This window comes from Erpetoichthys calabaricus, chromosome 9, assembly GCF_900747795.2.
Source record: "Erpetoichthys calabaricus chromosome 9, fErpCal1.3, whole genome shotgun sequence".
In the NCBI taxonomy this organism is placed as follows: Eukaryota; Metazoa; Chordata; class Cladistia; order Polypteriformes; family Polypteridae; genus Erpetoichthys; species Erpetoichthys calabaricus.
Genome location: NC_041402.2, coordinates 179461284 through 179481365, shown reverse-complemented (window position 1 = coordinate 179481365; position 20082 = coordinate 179461284). Strand labels below are relative to the sequence as shown.

The window sequence follows — 20082 nt, the reverse complement described above, 5'->3', positions numbered from 1 at the left end:
ATTGATGGCCTCTGATACACCGGCTGAACAGTTGAGCTTTACAAGGTTGGAACATGGGGATATGTTAACATTGATATTTATGTGTGAATCAAACAGGTGAGTGGCCATGTGTATCCTTGTGTGTTGCATACCCAACAGTGAGCATCAAGCTTTGTATCCTAGTGATTTGGACAGAGGTTCTTTTATGTGAATCTCTTGAGTTTGTTGCTGGTTTTGCATCAGGATGCTTTGTATACAGTATGCATGCTTTTTCTAAGAATTTGTAGTTCTTTGTATGTGTAATTGTACTGTATGTGAATGTGGCCATTTTTGATGTATCTACATTTTTGTGAACCTGCTGTGCATGTTTGCTCCTGCATGTGTCCGTCTACTCGCTTCTTACATAACATTTTCTAAAATGAAAGGAGAGCATTCAGTTTGGCTTGTTGAATTAGCTAATAGATGATTTGCCTCTGTGTAATTTTTTTTAGGATTGTGCAATATGGTGGGTTTGAACAGTGGGGGGAAAAAAACAGATGTATGGGTGTTTTGTCCTGCCTATTATTTTGTGAGAATTTGTACTTGTGATTTTTTTTTTGTACAGTTTTTGTAAGGTTGTATAATGAAAAAGTTGAATAGTATAAAAGTAGACATGTTTTTATACTTGTGTGTGTCTATACATGTGGAGCATTTATCAGTATGTGTAGATACCTAATAGAGATCTGTGCTGAGCTTTGTATTTTTTGTTTCTTTATTTAACTTGTAACAGCTAGCCCAGCCACAGACGTACGACACCACAATGTCCACAACACACACGTTTATTACACTACTGTTTCCAATGACTATTTACAGTTTGCTCAGTCCTTGGTCCTTCAGGCCGCCTCCACTCTTGTCTCTCAAGCTCCATCCTCTTCCACCCGACTCCGGCTCTTCGAATGGAGTGAGGCGGCCCATTTTATAATGCCCCGGATGTGTTCCAGGTGCCTGATGACAAACTTCTGGCAGCACTCCCCAGTGTGACGGAAGTGGTGCCCTTGCACCCGGAAGCACTCCGGGCGTACACCATCCCTGGTCCGTCAACACTTCCTGGTGTACTGGAAGTGCTGTCCTCCACGGGATCAAGGACCGTCCAGGTGCCCAGGGAAGAGAAATGCCGCTCTCTCTGTCCCTCCTTCCTCCAGGCGTCCCGGCGGGGCAGGGTTCCTGGCCGTCTATCACAAATTATACTTTTTTTGTAATAATACTGTGTATTAAATACTGGGCGTATAAGTGAAAGTGATCTTTTCAAAAAATGGTTTAAATGGAAAATCGTGTTTACTGCTTTGGACCTAGGCTCTGGCTTCCCATGACTCTGAAATGGATAAGCAGCCTAGAAAACTGGTTAATGGTTTTCACTTGTCTTCTTGCTATTTATGGGCTTTCTTTATGAAAATGTGGTCATGTGTGAATATTCTTTTCCCTATGTTTGTCTTTATAAGAATAAATTGACTTCAATGTGTAGTTCTTTGCGCTGTTATGTGCCTGCCCACTCGTGTGTGTCTATTTGTGCTTATAGAAATGTGGAATTATGTGAGCTGTCTCTATAACAACACGTGCGCTCTTCTCTTGTCATCATGTATAGTTGAATGAGTATTCTTCTACCAGTTTCTGTTTGCATTTTTTTTTTTGAAGGTGTGTAATTATGGGTATTGTTTTACGGGTGTCTATTTCTTTGTGTGAATGTGTATGGTTCCCTTTCTATTTTTTTTTTCTTTCTCCTAGTTCTGTTAATTGTGTTTTAACTTCTTTCTTCGGATCCCCAACAGGTTTTTCACTTCTCCTGCATCATGTTGCATTTGTGGGTCACCACTTTCACTCTACTCCTTGTTGGCATCTGCTTGTTTGCCCAGTGTGACTATTGTCTCGGCCTCTTAAATGTGCTCTGCTCTCTGCTGGCCTCTTTTGTCCTGAAGCTGCTTCTGGCATGTCTTCTGGCTCTCGGGATACTGGCACCTTTTGATCTCCTAGATGCTTACCCCTGCTTCAAATGGATGTCCAGCGAAGTTCAAAAGGTGAGCAGATCCACTTGAATTCTATAGGTGTTAATTTGGAGGAGGAACCCGAGTTCAGAGTTTTACAAAATGTATTTTATTTTTTTTTTCAGGTTCCAGTGGTTGAGCAAGTACAGAAATCTGAGAAGAGAAAGCACAGGTTGTATAAAATACGTCACAGCTCTCTTCTGTTTGTACAGATATTAGAACAGTGTTTCTCAGCCTTTTATAGCCTTGGGACCCAGCTTTACCTTTTTAAATTCACTGTTGAACCACAGACAACAACAGAAGAATGGTGAAATGAATGCAAATAGACGAACGGGGTATCTCTTTGGCGAAATTAGCACAATTCGATGTACCTTGGCTTCTTCTAATGGATTTTCAGTTAGAAGAGCTGACTTCCACCTTAGTGAAACGAGTGGTAGATGGGGTCTCCCTTTGTGAAACGTGTGGGGGATTTGGATAGGAATAAGAAACTGGAGAAAAACCTTACCAAGTGCCATCGATCTCTTTGGGAGTTGTAGCTGAAGTGGGTTTTATTTATTTTATTTTTTTAATCTGACTAGGGGGCTCTGCGCCCTGCTCGCTTCACTTGCCCACCTCCGGGTTTGGTGAACCGGATATACAATTTTAGAGATTGTTATTTTCATGGGAATTGTTACATATGCATTATTTTCACTTTTACTTTAAAACTTTAGTAAAAACAATATTTAGAGTTAAGTTTTCTTCAAGATCCCATTAAATTTTGTTTCCGTGTTTGGACTTACATCGTAACAACGCAACATATAACTGCCTGTGAGTGAATATCGTTTCTTTCTCCCTAATAAATAAAACGACTTTTACGAATGTTTCTCCATGCTCTTTCTTCTTTGCTTAGTCATTGATGTGTTATCTAGAACGTGTAAAAGTATTGTCCTGATAAAATTTATAAGAGCTGAGAGCACAGGAACTGTGTCTGACAAAAGCATTCACACGACTGAGAGGTTAGATGACCGTGGTCTTGTTTGAAAATAGTTGTAAGTAGGGCGTGACTTGAAAGAATCTCATGTTAAAAGTCTCCATCTCACTGGACTTCAAACTGCGCCAACGTTTTTGGGATCTTTTAATTCTCGCTGGAAACACGAATCAGACGATCTACAAGTCTCCGAAAGTTTAAACCCAAACAATATATTCGATCTCTTTTTTGGTGTTCTGTTATTTCACCGAGTAATAATTTCTGTTTGTTTGCGCTAATGCGATCTTTACTATCCTTTTTTTGAGACTTTCGAATTTTTCGTACTTCCATTATCTTTAACCTGCTCCGCATGTGTACCGCGCCAACATTTTTGAATTCTTTTCGACGTTTTACTTTGTCATCTACTCATTGTCCTTTATTTCCGGCCCCAGGAGTGGACTCGTCTCGCGGGACGTATAAGAGTCTCTCTGAGAAAATCACGTCTCGCCTCCTTCCAAGATTGTTTTTTCTTTTGTAATCGAGGGATATGCTTACAACACAAGGACAGCTACCAATGGCAACCCAGAGCTAGAGAAAGACTGTCTTAGACAACCTTCCTCCAAACCCTCATTCTTTTTGTTCTGTGTGTGGTGCACAGCAACTGCCCGGTATTGTTTTAGAATTTGTTTGGAAGTCGGGTGTTGCCATTAAGGTGGGTTCTTTTGTAAACGTTTTCCTTTATTTGTATTCTGGCTATTGCCAGATGGTCAGATTTATGTAGAGGCTCTTTTCCAATAGTGTGGGCACAGAGCACCTGGTAAACAATAACGAGATACAATATGCCCTTGTGTATCGCTCAATGAAACACATTAGTGAGCATATCTAGGAATGTTCATTTCAAAAGAATGGTACTGCAGTGAAGAGAAATTGGCAGGACTTGAGAGAAATTAGGATCCCACACCCAGAGCTCACAAAACAGCTGCAAGCTGGCCAAAAAAAAAAATAGAAGTGCAAAGAAATGTTGGCAGTACAGTCAGGCAGAATACATCCACGGCTTTGACAGAAGTTGAGATCATGAAGTGTGATGTGAGAATGACCAGAAGCCGAAATGTTTTTAGATAGTTCATGCACTCTTCATGCTTCTCCCTGTACGACTCAACAGCTTAAGACCTTAGTAATAGCAGCAGTAGTATTTTTTTACATGTATAGTGCTGTTCATGCTTGCATGTCAAACTGACACACATGTTGCCACTATCTGATGCCATGATAAATGAGATATACTAAAATACAAAACTCCATTTTATTTACGAGAAAACACAAATCAGTTTACCTGGTGTACTTCTTGCCCCTGTTTCCATACTACTTGATCAGTGACACCTTTCAGTGTCTTCAAAACTTGTTCGATTAAAAAAAACTCTCTAGACCAGTGATTCTTAACCTTTTTTTGAGTCACGGACCCCTTTAAGAATCTGATAAAGCCATGGACCCCCTTACCCAGAAATATTCACATAAACACAACTTTAATAAGCATGACAGAACAACTGACAAAAAGACATTGACGGATAGACAGACCATTGAACAAACCTTCGTAGACGGACAAGCAGATACACACAGAGTCTGGTTGGTTTTTCACAACCCTTGCACGTGCATTTCTCGATACTGCACCTTCATGCACCCTGCACACAAATCACTTTTCAGCCAGCCACACTTGAAAGAAATTGTGGACAATTATTCCTCACCAGTATGTGAGAAGATAATCAACCTGTGATAAACCATGGAAAAGGAGAATTAGCACTTGCTCTTATGGAGTGGCACAAGATGGCAGTCGTGCAAGCATCTAAATGGTAAACGGGGGCCAACAGCAAGTCAAGAAATGGCTAGCGGTCGACGCTGTAAGCTGTGGCAGGGGGCGTTTTCTTTCATTTCTTTCAATGGGAAACCGTTGATTGGGACAAGGGAGAGGGCTGTATGGTGACCTCTATTTTTTCTCACGTGATGTTTCTCATGTGACATTTTTGTCGCCGTTATTTTTCTCACAAGTATGTAACACATGCATTAGGCTTAGTTGAGATAAATACTTGTGAGAAAAAAATACTAGAGAAAAGTAACGGCGAGAGACATAACATGCGAGAAAAATCACGTGAGAAAGTTCACGCACGGAAAATCAACAGTACTGGGGCTGTATAGTGAATATAAATGTTAATTTTTATCTGACCCCCTAGAGGTCTACGGACCTCAGGTTAAGAACCCCTGAGCTAGAAGATATAAAATTACTTTGCAGGTAGACTAAGTGGGAAGGTATAAGACTTGAACTGTATTCACCTACAAGGGAGCCTTCTAGTCCAATGAGTCCCCATCGAAAGCAAACCTCTTTTGCTAAGAGCCTCAGATCCTTGTTGGAAACCCAGTAAGTTGTACTTTGAGGCCTGCGTTTGAATTCTGGCACTGCCTGTGCAGAGTGTACATGTTATCTTTGTGCTTTCGTTTATTTGTCTCCAACGTCTTTCCTACCCCAAGATGATAGTCTGGTTCTTGTGTCTTTGCTGATTTTCCTCCATTCCCCCTACCTTTGGTTAACTGGGTACTGCCTGTGTAGAGTTACCATGATGTCCTTGTGGCATTGTGTTTTTTCTTCCTATAACCTCCTCGGTGAATTGGCTTATATTTGTGAGTTGTTCCCCATGATGGACAGGCACCAAGTCTAGCTTTGATTAGCATGTGTTGCTAGTCACCAAATTCCTAAAACCATGAACTGGAAAAGTGTGTTAAAAAGTATAAATTGTTCAGATCAGATTACTTCCTACAAGCAGGAAGTGGGTGGTAAGACTCGAAACGTTCATCGTACTAGAGGTGTAAATTTTGAGACTCACTTTGCAGAGAATCACAAACACAGTGCTGCTGACGTATTCAAAGAAAGAACCAAAACCTATAAAAAAATGGACCAGCTGCGTACCTACTTAGCCATGAAACCCAGCTAATCCAATGCACCAGGCCTCTGGGCCAGCGTACCTTGATAAGATGTCTCTGTAAAGCTCACAAATCATGGGATTGAAGAGTGGTGATGTGTTGGATGTTGATTACCACGTTCAAGCAATTTCACCGTACTCTGTACATGTGACAGAATTGACACTGAACCTGTGTTTGAACTGTCAAAAAGGAAAAATAGAGTGGGCTACAGAGAGAAAGGAAAAAGGTCCACAGGGTAATTACGGACCACCGACAGCAGAACCAGAACTCAAACATCTTGGTAAAAAATTAATATATAGTTGGAAATACCTGATGAAATACCTTCTTCCTTCCTTCATCATCATCATTCTCTCTTTTTTATGGGGTTGCCATCCTGTTTATGGTGGAGTGGTGGCTCTGAGGCTAGGGATGTGCACTGGTAATCGGAAGGTTGCCAGTTCGAATCCCATAAACACCAAAAGTGACTCTACTTCATTGGGCCCTTGAGCAAGGCCCTTCACCTGCAATTGCTCCGTCCTGGGTATGATGTTCATCTGTATCCAGCCCTGCATGTAGGCCTTCCAACCTGCAGGGAAAACCTGGTGGTTGGTGGCAAAATTGGCACTCCAGCCACCATAAAAAAACCTCACACTGGTTCCATTCCATCTGATCTACTGTGGTGCTGAGGTGTCACCCGTTGCATGGCTGCACTTGGGTCCTAATCTGAGATCCTGAGTTGGTTTGTCATGTGGTGGGTGTGGTAATGCGTTGAATCGGCGTCTGCTCCTAACCTCCTCATCCTGTTTGAGCACCTCTAGTTTGCGTAGGTTTTGTGGCTGCTTGTGTTGTACTCCCACATCCACAAAGTCAGGCGGGTTGGTTAATCTAAATAGGCCCAGTGTGGGTGGGATGCCTGGTGGCTCATCCTGGGCTGATTTCTGCTATGCACCTGCCCAGCCCCTGATGACCCTGAATTTAAGTGCCTTGAGAACATTGAAGCAACTTAGCTACACAAATGAGCTTGATGCACTGAGCAGCCTCCTCCCATTCGTTGTTTTCTGTGCTATTCATGTCTAGTGGATAAAAGAGTAGCGTGGTTATGAATTTGAATATGAATACTATTAGGTGAGGTGTTGCCATGTCTGCTGATCGAGTTGGGTCAGTAAACTGGCTTCAGACACCAGGGGCGTAGCTAGGGTTTTCAGCGCCTGGGGACAACTGAAGATTTTGCGCCCCCTCCTGTTTGACAAAATGCAATGGGGAACATCAATTCGGTGCCCCCTGGATGCTGCGCCCGGGGACAGATGTCTCCCCTTGCCCCCCCACCCCCAGCTACGCCACTGTCAGACACCCCTTTCCATGTTGCTGTTCTTCTCACCCTCAGATCCCCCCAGCTGACCTTGACCACACTGCAGAGGCTGGCAGAGACATTCGAAGTGCACTTGAGTTCTGAGGTGCTACAAGAAGCTGACTTTGAGCACGCTGAGGCCCACACCAAGACCCTATGGGTAACATATTTATTAGCTTACTGTACTTGGTGGAGGAAGTTTGCTTGGGTGGAAACTCCTTGGTTGCATGTCCACACTCAAGCCACTGGATTCAGGTTGCTGAGTACAGTCGTCTTAGCAAGTTGAGTTAAAGGGAAAGACCCCTCTCTCTAGTGACTGTGAGGCCATCTTCTTTTCACAGTGGGCATTCTCTGTTTCAGCCTTGCTACATTCACCCACTCTGGACAAATTTTGCATGACTCCACAAATGTCACCAGTGAGAAGTTCCCTCAGGTGGTACTGTCTTCCAAATCAGGGTTGTGCAACTGAGAAGGGGCACTGTCTGATGGTATTGGAGGCCAGCTAGTCTTGCTGGCTTCCTGTCACTGAGCCAACTCATTGTTTCACTTTCTTCCAGGGTGTCCATCAACTGCTGAACAAGACACTGTTGCTGTTGCCAGCACTTACATTAGTACAGCTGAATGCTGGGAATGACCAGGAGTTCTGGATGCTCACTGATCGATTTGAGCATATCAAGTCTTATCTGGAGCTGAGGTACGAGAGGCTCTTTAAACATCCCTGAGTAGTGGATGCAGCAGTTAAGCTGCAGGTGTGGTTGTTCTAAAATTCTTTACTTTCTTCAGGCTGGCTCTGCTGAATGCCCTACTTGCCAAGTTAAAAGACTTTATGAATTCAGTCAGAGATGCCACACTATGGCTCAATGAAATGCTGGCTTTACTGGAAGTACTTCACTGCAGGCTGAGGGACAGTAGTGAGAGTGAAGTGGCCAGCAGGATCCTTTGCCAGCAACAGGTCAGCATTTTTAACTCTTCTTTGTGCTCAGTTTTATGGCTCCCTGGTCCTTAACGCTGCTGCTTCTTAAAGCTACTGGCCCCATGTCACTTCAGATAAGGTATACAAGTCATTACTCTCAGTTGGCCTTGTTGGCTACAGTTTTAGGGTTGATCCCACATATCATTGTATCTCCTGTCAATTTGTTCCTTGGTGTTCCATTTCTTCTCATACCTGGAGCTTCCACATTTATCACAGTGAGCCTTTCTTAGGTTCTGTTCAATCGATGTAACTTTTACTCTCCTTCTTACTTCCTCTTTCTTTATTCTATCTTACGACTGACCTTACGCATACAGCTCCCCATCCACATTCCAGTCCCATGCAAGTGGTGCATTTTTGCCTTCTTTAAGTTTATATAACTGGTAATAAATCGGTTAGGATCTTGCCTCTCATGGTTTTACATCTTCACACAGATAGGCTGACTATAAACCCAGGTCTCTGTGTCGCCACGCAGGATTGTATACAGATGAGCATTAGCCCTGGGTTACGGCCATCCTCACTATAAAACTCAGAATGGAGCCCTGTGTGTTTTGTTGCCAGTCACATTGCCCCAACATACTTCAAGACAGGACAGACAACAGCTTGCTAGACTGCTGACTACAGTATGAGAGGCATCATTCAGTCTTTCATAACTCCATGCCATTTCTTCCATTTTCTCCATGCTTTACTGAATCTGTCACTCGCTTCACTGACCAATAAACAGGAGACAGAGCTGGAGGTGGCAGAGTTAAAGATGCTAGGATTTGCATTGGGTGTGACGAGGATGGACAGGATTAGAAATGAGGACATTAGAGGGTCAGCTCAGGTGGGACGGTTGGGAGACAAAGTCAGAGAGGCGAGATTGCGTTGGTCTGGACATGTGCAGAGGAGAGATGATGGGTATATTGGGAAAAGGATGATGAAGATGGAGCTGCCAGGCAAGAGGTAAAGAGGAAGGTGTAAGAGGAGGTTTATGGATGTGGTGAGAGAGGACATGCAGGTGATGGGAGTGACAGAACAAGATGGAGAGGACAGAAAGAGATGGAAACAGATGACCTGCTGTGGCAACCCCTAATGGGAGCAGCCGAAAGAAGGAAAAGAAGAATCTTTATTTCACTGTAGTGTTATACTCTGGAGCCCAGCTACCTGAATGATGATGAGATTGTAAGTTAATGTTCACTCATCTTCACTAGAGTTTTTGTCTCTTCTCTTCCAGTGAAATTGGAGCACATGAATTCTCTCTTTGTTAAGCTTATTTTAATGCAGATATCATTCCACTTCTTCATGCTGTTCTCTGCCGTCTATTTGGAAGGCTGGTGAGGATCTCATGAAAAGAAAAAAAAAAAAACTAATAATAACATAAAATAAATTTGTCTACTGGTCTGTGCTATAAATTTGTTTTCTGTATGATTCCAATAACTTTGATAATTTTTATAGTCAAAATTGCTGAATTGGCGCATTTCCTGATCAAATACAGGGGAGAAACACGAAGTGTGGCAGCGAGGAGCCTCTCCTCACCTCAGACTGCGCTCACCGTGACACACTGGGTTAATGCCTGCAATTGGCGCGTGCCTGTTGCTGTCTCTCTGTATGTCGCCAATATAAGGTTTTCACACACATTTATTATATACCCTGACTTTACACAGACTGGCTAATGAAGGTGTGTGACATATTTAGTCTTGCTGATGGAACATAAAACTGCAGTGGAGAGGCAGACAGTACCGTGCTGTACTGAAGGGGGCGCATGTGTGCTGCTGCTCTTCTCCTGCAGAGGCTCTCAGCGCCAGTAAGTTAGCGATATCAGAAAGTCAAGTGCACTGCAGCGGTCCGTTTATTTTTATTTTTTGTTCCGACTGACTTCCAGATTGGAAGATTATATATCTAAACTTAAAAATTTCGGACAAAACAGGAAGTGATAAATAACAGAAGACCAACGCCGGAGCTAAAAAGTTTGCTTCAAACTAAGGCACAACTAAAGTTTGACCTTAAATATAATAATCTTTTGTTTTTCTCGTTATCCTTTTGTTGAACAGTCTGTATTAAAATTGATTAAAACATCAGAATTAAAAGCTTTTAAAAACAACTAAATATTTCAACTAATGTCAAAATTTAAATTTTTTTTGTGCAACACTCTATACCTTCATTTGTACTGAATGAGTATGAATTGTGGAATTGCAACGGCAAATTTAGAACACATGGAGGGTGCAGAGCAAATGTGTTCTCTCTCACCGCTATGAACGTAAAGTTCTTTCTTAGCCAGATGTGTACCTCACCTGTGTGTGTGTGTGTGTGTGTGTGTATAAAGAATGCTGATGAGATGTGAAACATAATCAGTAGTTAATGTGCATGCTGCCAGTTGAATAGTGAATAAGCTACTCTTTGAGTTCATATACAGTGTATTTGTAAATCTGAGTCTGAAGGAGTCCGTGCCGCACCGGCCATGAACTTCACTGCACGTCACTGCTACTTGCTGTCTCCAATATCCACAATGTCTCCTACATACTGTAGGTAAAACAGTGCATCTACTCTAACCCCTGCCATAAGGTGTTAAAACACACTGCAGTGTTGATCCACAGTGCCTTTTGACTGATGCTCTCACTATCTTTTCTTCTTTCACAATCCAGTCCATACAAGAAGAGATAGTTGATGGCAAAAGGAGACTTGATCAATGTACCCGTCTTTTCTCTGAGAGCCAGGACCTTCTGATGGTAATCTTCTTTTTGTTATCTTTTGAGAGTCGTGTTATGTCTTTCAGTGTCGAATATCTACTGTGTCCAGCATTGAGTGATTAGCTCATCCAATGGAGCAGGTTCAGTGTTTGGAAGTGCACTGTGGAAAGATAACTCCACTTACCGAACCTCTCAAAAGCCACAATGGTGACAAAACCACAACATTTGCTAACAGCAACACAAATAATGTATACATAGGTTGTATTAAATAATAATTCAGCATGCAGTCCACCTCAGGTAGTGCTGGGAAATCGCATTGGAATTTGGCAGTAACAGCAGTTAGGACGCTTGTGCTCGGTTTTTCTCTCGTTACCTGGAGTACTCTCGGTCCTCCAGTCATCTTTTCTCAATGCTCTCTCAACATGCTGAATATTGACGGCCACAATTCAAAAGTCCTAAGGCTGAGCACGTCTGCATTTACAGTGCTTCAGTGTGTCCGGAATTTAACAGTTATGGGGTTGGTAAGTGTCAAGGTGTGGTAATGCTTTCAGGTAATACTGTCATTGTTAAACTTGGAGCTTCATCTTCTTTTGCTAGAATTCTCTAGAAAACTCAGAACCTTCTCAGCACTTCTCATGGCATGGCCCAAGAAGTTCTTTCTGACAGATTGGTACCAAATAAAAGTGAAAGCACAAAGAAAGACTGCTTAATACAAGGAATAACCACCTCTGTTACTTTATAAAAGGTGTCATTTATGTTAGGTACAATGCTTAGAGGGGGCTGGGTGGTCTCGTGGCCTGGAACCCCTGCAGATTTTGTTTTTTTTTTTTTTTTTTTTTTTTTTGCTTTTTCTGTCCTGTCTGTGGCCATCAGACCTTACTTTTATCCATCCATCCATCCCATCCATCCATCCATTTTCCAACCCGCTGAATCCAAACACAGGGTCACGGGGGTCTGCCGGAGCCAATCCCAGCCAACACAGGGCACAAGGCAGAAACCAAGCCCGGGCAGGGTGCCAACCCACCGCAGGACACACACAAACACCAAGCATACACTAGGGCCAATTTAGAATCGCCAATCCACCTAACCAGCATGTCTTTGGACTGTGGGAGGGAACCGGAGCGCCCGGAGGAAACCCACGCAGACACGGGGAGAACATGCAAACTCCACGCAGGGAGGACCCGGGAATCGAACCCAGGTCCCCAGATCTCCCAACTGCGAGGCAGCAGCGCTACCCACTGCGCCACCGTGCCGCCCCCATCCATTATCCAACCCGTAATATCCTAACTACAGGGTCACGGGGGTCTGCTGGAGCCAAGGAAGGCAGGAAACAAACCCCGGGCAGGTCACCAGCCAACCACAGGACCTTACTTTTATTCTATGTTAATTAGTATTGCCTAATTTTATTTTTAAATTGTCTTTTTTCACTTTCTTCATCCTGTAAAGCACTTTGATCTTTTTATGTGTTATGATCATTTCTGCTGCTGGAGTATGTGAATTTCCCCTTGGGATTAATAAAGTATCTATTTATCTGTCTCTCTGTCTGTCAATATGATGTATAAATAAATGTTGTTGTCATTTTGCTTGACTTCTCACTACATTCATAATGGCTAACACGGTACAACACCCTAGTACTAATAAGCAGAAATAAAATCAAGGTAACAATAGTACTTCTTTAGCAGGTTATACAAAAGCCTATTCTATACACAGTCCACAGTGACAAATTGGATAGTGGTTGAAGTTCACTGCTGCCAACATGTATTACATCACATTTTTATCAAAAGGCCTCAGTGCTTTATTGTTTAGTTTAGCACAGGGGTGGGTAATGTCAGTCCTGGAGAAGCTGCAGTGGCTGCAGGTTTTTGTTTCAGCCCAGTTTCTTAATAAGCAGTCAATTATTGCTGATGACGCACTTTTTGCTTAAGTGACATTTTGATGCATCATTTTAGTGGTCTCGCTTGTTCAGGTTCCCCACCCTTAATTGCTTATTTCAATCTTAAACAGCTGCATTCACTTTTTTAATGGCTCCTTATCTTAATACATAATTCGCCAGTCTCCTCACTCACTCACTCATGTCCATCCAAAGCCGAATGCGCAGTCGCCCTCTGCGCATGTCCGAAGCCGAATGCGTAGTCGCCTTCCGCGCAGCTGCCCGAAAAACCTTACGAGACCAACATCGCGGCAGGCGGCGGATTTACGGCCACGAAAATTCAAAGAGAAAGGCGACTTCGACTGACATCCAACCCCAACATTGTGACAGGCGGCGGATTTACGGCGACAAAAATTCAAAGAGAAAGGCGACTTTGATTAAAGCTCTAGAGGCCTGAAAGGCGATTTCGACTACAGCTTGAGGCCTAATTACGCATTCATTCAATACACCTATATCAGGTTTGTGGTGCTTATACTTATTACTATTCCACTCGTGCCCGTTTCATCTTACGTTGTCGAAACGGGCTCTTTGTCTAGTTAACAATAAGATGTAAATGACAAAGCAGCCAATAGTTCTCTATCTAGCTTGTTTCCATTTATATCTGTATGTGTTCATCATACACTGTTTGATTTAATTAAACAATAAATAGAAAATGTGACAGACTGAAAATGATCCTTTTTAGGCTTCAGATCATTGGGATGATATCCTTAGATATAAGACCTTATATTGCAGAGCAACAAGCCATAAAATTAAATAAGGTCTGAGATTGACAAGGATTAGTTTCTAATTAAGCAGTTGGGTTGGAATGAAAACTTGTAGCCACTGTGGCTCTTCAGGACCGACATTGCCCATCTATGGTCTAGCACAGGGGTCCTCCATCATAGTCCTGGAGGGCCGCAGTGGCTGCAGGTTTTTGTTCTAACCCCTGTTGCTTAATTAGAAAGCAATTCTTGCCAATAATTTAATTTCATGGCTCGTTAGTGCTTTAATTCTGCTATGTCAGGTCATTCTCATATCCTAGATTTTCTTCCCCTTTCTAAGGATATCATCCAAATGATTTGAAGGCTAAAATGGAGGAGTAATTCTCAGTCCTTCACTTTTTTCTCTTCATTTTCCTTCCAAGTATTTAATTAAACCCAATAGTGCATGATAAATACACACAGAGGTGTAAATGGTAACAAGCTAAATGGAGAAATGCTGGTCTCTTTTGTCCTTTGCATGTTATTGCTAATTAGGAGCCATTAAACACCAAGAATACAGCGATTTAAGTCTAAAATAAGCAATAAGGTTTCAAAATCTTAATGAGCGAGACAACTAAAATGAAGCAGAAGTGTTACTTGAGCAATAAGTGCTTCTTATTAAGCAATTGGGTTGGAGCAAAAACCTGTAGCCACTGTGGCCCTCCAGGATCGTGACTGAGGACCCCTGGTCGAGCACATTCCACTTACAGTTACCATATTGTAATCTTCAATCTGGTAGGTTTACACTGAGTTTGGGCACCTTGTTGCCAATTACGTTGTGTTGTGGGTTCGTTAATGTTTAATGCAGTTGACATTCATTCTCTTTTTATCATAAATGCTGAAATACAATCAACAAGCAAAGGAGGTCCCTCTTCTTTATTAGAATACCCCACAAAGTGCGACTGCCGAGTAGTTAACCAGCACACACACCTTTTGTACAGCAGCCTACTAGACCTTGTTAATTACACACTTGGAACATTTCAAAATATTAGTTAACCTTTTGTAATTCCGTGATTCATTCTTGTAATGCCAAGACAGACAAGCCATAAATATTGAGACTGGAGTGAACATTAGATTATTAGAGCAGTTGTGATGCGAACAGGCCATTAATTCCGACAGGTGTGTCCCCTCTATCTAGATTGTCTAAAATAACATCGACTTGAGATCGGAAGGTCTCTGAAGTCTTACTCTCCACCACACTGCTTGGTAATTTATTTCTTGTGTACTTTGCATGAAAAAAAAATATATACTAACATTTGTGTGAAACCTGTCCTAGGTGTGGACCATTCACTTACAGTATAACTTGAGTCAGTGTGTTTCCTAGGAGCTGCACCAGTGGTTCAAGAAGTTCAGACTGCATGTGGGCACGAGGGTACAACATTCCAGTCCTTTCTGGACACAGGTGTTACTCTCCTCGACCACTGAACAGGTATGGGCAGCCTCTTTTATAGACTTGCTTGTGTGAAATGCCTCCCCTTCCCAAAGTGATTCCTCATCTAATGTTTTGCTGCCTTTTCAGCTTGCAGATGTGCATCAGAGCTTCTACAATATTCAGCATCTGACAGACTGCTTTTGGGTCCACTTGCACGGTCTGCCAGAATTGCATCAGAAGCCTCGCAACGGGGTGCATTCACTTTTCGTATGGAACTCCCCGAAGACCAGTTGGGGGAGGTAGGAAGAAGTCACCCACGCTTTGTGGTTGAAACTGGACATTATTAGTGATCTGTCCTTGTGTTTTACATGACTCACACTCCCCTGGCCCCACTTGACATCACTGCTTCATTAGACAAGAGGCTAAGAAGCAGGAATTGACAATGTCAATCACACTTCAGCCTAAGCTACCTGAATGTCATCAGCTGCACCAATGCAATGTATGCTTGGTCTGAAAATGACACCATCTTTCACAGCCCTGACTTTCAGCAGACTTGAGAGTCAGATGCCTCTGATGTCAGAGGAGTGCAATTTTTTTCTGGGTCCTTGGATAACCCAGAAGGTTATATTTGTAAATATAGAAACTATTGTTTTCTGCGTTCAAAATATATTGGGGTGAAAAATATTTATTATGGCAGGTGCTGTATAACATAATTTGTTGCATGTACCTAGTATGACCTGTTATATAACAAGTAGTTCTCAAGTTCAGTCCTTAGTCTCTGTGGAAGAAATTTTTTGTTCCTACTCAGGAGATACCAATACCAGAATTTTAGTATTCAGTATCAATACTGGTAAAATTTCACAACACTCAATTCCTATTCAATACCATAATAAAATAGTAATCAGATTCATTCATTCATTCATTTTTCACTGCTTATCCAAGACCGGGTCAAGGAGGTAACAGTCTCAGCAGTGAGGCCCATACATCTCTTTCCCAGGCCACACTTGCCAGCACATACTATGGGATCCCAAGGTGGTCTCAGACCATGTGGGAGATATAATCCTTTCACCATGCCCTGGGTCTTCCCCCAGAGTATCCTTTCAGGTGGTCATCTGGGAGGGCATCTGTATCAGTTGCCTGAATCGCCACAATTGAATCTTCTCAATGCGGAGGGCCAGCAGCACTTACTCCGAGGCTCTTCTGGATGTGTAGGCATTTTACCCTAACTCTGTCTTTAAGCCACTCTGTGGAGAAAGTTAATTTTGGCCACTTATAACTACCATCTTGTTCTTTCGTTCATTACCCAGTGCTCATGGCCATAGGTGAGGGTAAGGACGTAAATCAAGTGCCATATCAGGGTGGAGTAGTGACTCTGAGGCGAAGGATCTGTGCTGGTATCCCAAAGGTTGCAGGTTCAAATCCCCGATCTCTGCCAAAAGAGATGCTACTCTGCTGGGCCCTTGAGCAAGGCCCTTAACCTTCAGTTGCTCCAGGGGCGCTGTACAATGGCTGACCCTGTGCTCTGACCCCAAGGGGTATGCGAAAAAACCAAGTAATTTCCTTCGGGATTAATAAAATATAATAAAATATATATATCAAAAGAAATCCCATTCAGCTGCTCTTATTAAAAGTACCTCCATTATTAAAGTGAGCAATATTGTGCCTTTTTTGTAATGGAATATAAAAAATATATAACTACTAATACATTTTCATACTTGTCTGATGCCTTTATCCAAGGTGACTTGCAACATCTGAGATGCAATTGGTAACATTACTTTTGTTTTTCTATTTAGAGCAAAGACTGGTAAAGTGACCTGCTCATGGTCCTACAGTGGCAGTAGCTGGATTTGAACCCACAGCCTCAGGGTTTGAAATCCAAAGCTTTAACCACCACGCCACACACTGTCAACCGCAGCTTTAAAATACTGGCATACCCATCAAGTAGTTACCCAACTATCATCATTTAAGCAAACTAGGGTTGGCTTTCATAAATATCCAGTTACAATGCAGAGAGAGAAATTTAATGTACAATAGCCATGGGGATTCCCCCCAGTGTAACAACAAATGGGGCAAATTTTATTATCTTGGGGGGATTTCAGCTATATCATCACCACTGGAAGCCATTTTTTGTATGTCATTTTTATCATGCTTTTCTCACGTATTACCATGCCTTCTGGAGTAGTTTCGTCTGCAAGCAGTCAGGCATGACTGCGGTACCATTTGGTATTAACTGATACTCTACAAAACAGTACTGTTATGTATTTACTTTCTCATATATGCAGTATAAGGAAAGTATTGTAATCATCCGAGAGTTTTAGACCTCCCTGAGTCCGATTTACTTTCTCGTAGGGAAAGTATTGTAATTGTCCAAAAATCTGATTTTGATGAATCTCAACGTTTTAGATCTCCCTGACTTTTTTGTATACAAAGTATTGGAATCCTCTGAAAATTCCATTTCAAGATTCCGATGAATCTCAACGTTTTAGAGCTCCCTGAGTCCGAAAATTAAATTTTTGAAATTATGTCTGTGTTGTACTAAGATCCAGGCCTTTAATGACCTCTTGGGCACAGCCGTGTGTTTGTGGAGAGAGTGTCCACCTCATCGAGAGGTTTACTTACCTTGGCAGTGACATATTATTATTATTATTATTCATGTCTCAGGTGACTCTTTCTGTGAAGTCAGTAGATGGATTGGGAGAGCATTGGGGTGTCATTAGGTCGCTGGAAAAGGGAGTGTGGCACTCCCAATATCTATGCAATAGGATGAAGGTCCAAGACTTTAGAGTCCTAGTGCTTCCTGTCTTACTATATGGTTGTGAGACATGGATTATCCAGTGACCTGAGACGAAGACTGGACTCCTTCAGTACTGTTGTCTCTCCGGAAAAATCCTCCGGTACCGTTGGTTTGACTTTGTGTCGAATGAGCGGTTACTCATGGAGTCCCGAATGAGGCACATTACTTGCATTGTGAGGGAGCGTCAGTTACGGCACTACGGCCATGTGGCGCGTTTCCCCGAGGGTGATCCGGCTAATAAGATCCTCATTTTTGGGGACCCAAGTGGCTGGACCAGGCCCAGGGGTCGCCCACGTAACACCTGGCTGCGGCAGATAGAGGATCATTTCCGGAGGGCAGGACTGGACCGCGTGTCTGCCTGGGGGGTTGCCAACTGGGATCCCAAGCTGTTTCGATGTGTAGTGGGTGCAGAAATGTGCTGTACCAGTGCATGCTCCCCAACTTGACTTGACTTGATGTGCGTGTGAAAACACGATAACTTGAGTACGCTTTCACTAAGGTCAATCAAATTTTGTATACAAATATTCGGTACAAAACCTAGATTTCTATCAACTTTTGAGCTATTTCCACTAACCCTGAAGTGGTACTTTTTTATTCATGCAGCTGCAGAGTCCGATTTATTCAACTTTACTTTTATAATAGATAGATACTTTATTAATCCCAATGGGAAATTCACATTCTTCAGCAGCAGCATACTGATACAATAAATAATATTAAATTAAAGAATGATAATAATGCAGGTGAAAAACAGACAATAACTATGTATAATGTTAAGTGTTAACGTTTACCACCCTGGGTGGAATTAAAGAGTCGCATAGTTTGGGGGAGGAACGATCTCCTCAGTCTGTCAGTGGAGCAGGACAGTGACAGCAGTCTGTCGCTGAAGCTGCTCCTCTGTCTGGAGATGACACTGTTTAGTGGATGCAGTGGATTCTCCATGATTGATAGGAGTCTGCTGAGCGCCCGTCGCTCTGCCACAGATGTTAAACTGTCCAGCTCCATGCCAACAATAAAGCCTGCCTTCCTCACCAGTTTGTCCAGGCGTGAGGCGTCTTTCCTCTTAAAGCTGCCTCCCCAGCACACCACTGCGTAGAAGAGGGCGCTCGCCACAACCGTCTGATAGAACATCTGCAGCATCTTATTGCAGATGTTGAAGGACGCCTTATAATAATTGTTCAATATACTGTATTACTAATTTGATTTGTTGTTGATAATTCTTTAATGTACGGAATATAAAAAAATAATATAATTATTGTGTTGCGGTTTACTCCTCAAATATCTATTCCCATATCAGAGTATACGATATAGTCGAGACCACCCCCAATTTTTGGAATGTTGGTATTGGCTGGTACCAAATGTACTGGATCTTTTGATCTCCCTAGTTCCAGCTAATTTCCCAATTACTGATCCCTCTAAATTGATCTTACTGTTTGTTTAGCTGTTTTTTTCTTTACATAGTGTAGTGTTATGACGTTTACATTTATGATAAGAAATATTAAGAAATTAATATTAAGTATCTTTAAACATGTTAGGTGTATTGGACATCCTAAATTGACCGTAGTGTGTGCTTGTGTGTTTACCCTACGATGGACTGGCACCCTGTCCAGGGTTTGTTTCTTGCCTTGTGCCCTGTGCTCACTGAGACAGACCCCCACAACCCTGTTGAGGACTAATAGGTTAGACAATGACTGACTGTTCTCTTTTTTTTTTTTATTTACTTATTTTTTTCCAATTTGTTATCTTAATTGTGTCTGAATACTGAAAATGCATGATAAGCAAATTAGATATACAGTATGTGGCAACAACAATGGATGCTGAAAGGTGCCAATTTATGTGTTGATTGTGAATTTCCCATTGGGATTAATAAAGTATCTATCTATCTATCTATCTATCTATCTATCTATCTATCTATCTATCTATCTATCTATCTATCTATCTATCTATCTATCTATCTAATTGTGTGCTTATTAATAAACAATGATTTAAAAACCAAAATATTAACAAAAAACAAAATGAAAATAATGATTTCATCCTTGTCTAACACATAAATACTAAATCAATTTTCTAGAAAAAAATAAGCATAAAGAATTGTAATTCTGAATCGACGCAAAAAAAAAAAAAAAAAAACAGCTTGCTTTATTAAGGTGGGAGTCCAATTATAGAAAAAATTGTAAACCTGTAGCCTCATGGGGGGACTCTGAGAGCAACCTCTACTACGTAATGTAATGACTGATGACACATACGCAGTATGACAGTGTTCACTATGACAAGGTGCTATATAAAGTAATGTCTGATGAATCGTGTGTTGTGTCTCATACTGATTAAGGTGTTGCCATTTAACCACAGGGGCAACTTGATTCCTTACCAGTG

General features: G+C 42.0%; 1 protein-coding gene across 1 annotated transcript; it reads left to right on the top strand.

Annotated features, from left to right (window-relative positions):
• Positions 1-9: 9 nt before the first annotated feature.
• Positions 10-19646, top strand: LOC114656871 (uncharacterized). The gene is made up of 9 exons (XM_028808461.2): positions 10-96; positions 1785-2030; positions 2123-2169; positions 7274-7397; positions 7795-7931; positions 8021-8189; positions 10832-10915; positions 14871-14975; positions 15066-19646. Exons 2-9 carry the CDS (start codon positions 1806-1808, stop codon positions 15219-15221), a joined length of 1047 nt encoding a protein of 348 aa, XP_028664294.1. The 5' UTR covers positions 10-96; positions 1785-1805; the 3' UTR covers positions 15222-19646.
• The last annotated feature ends 436 nt before the right edge of the window (positions 19647-20082 follow it).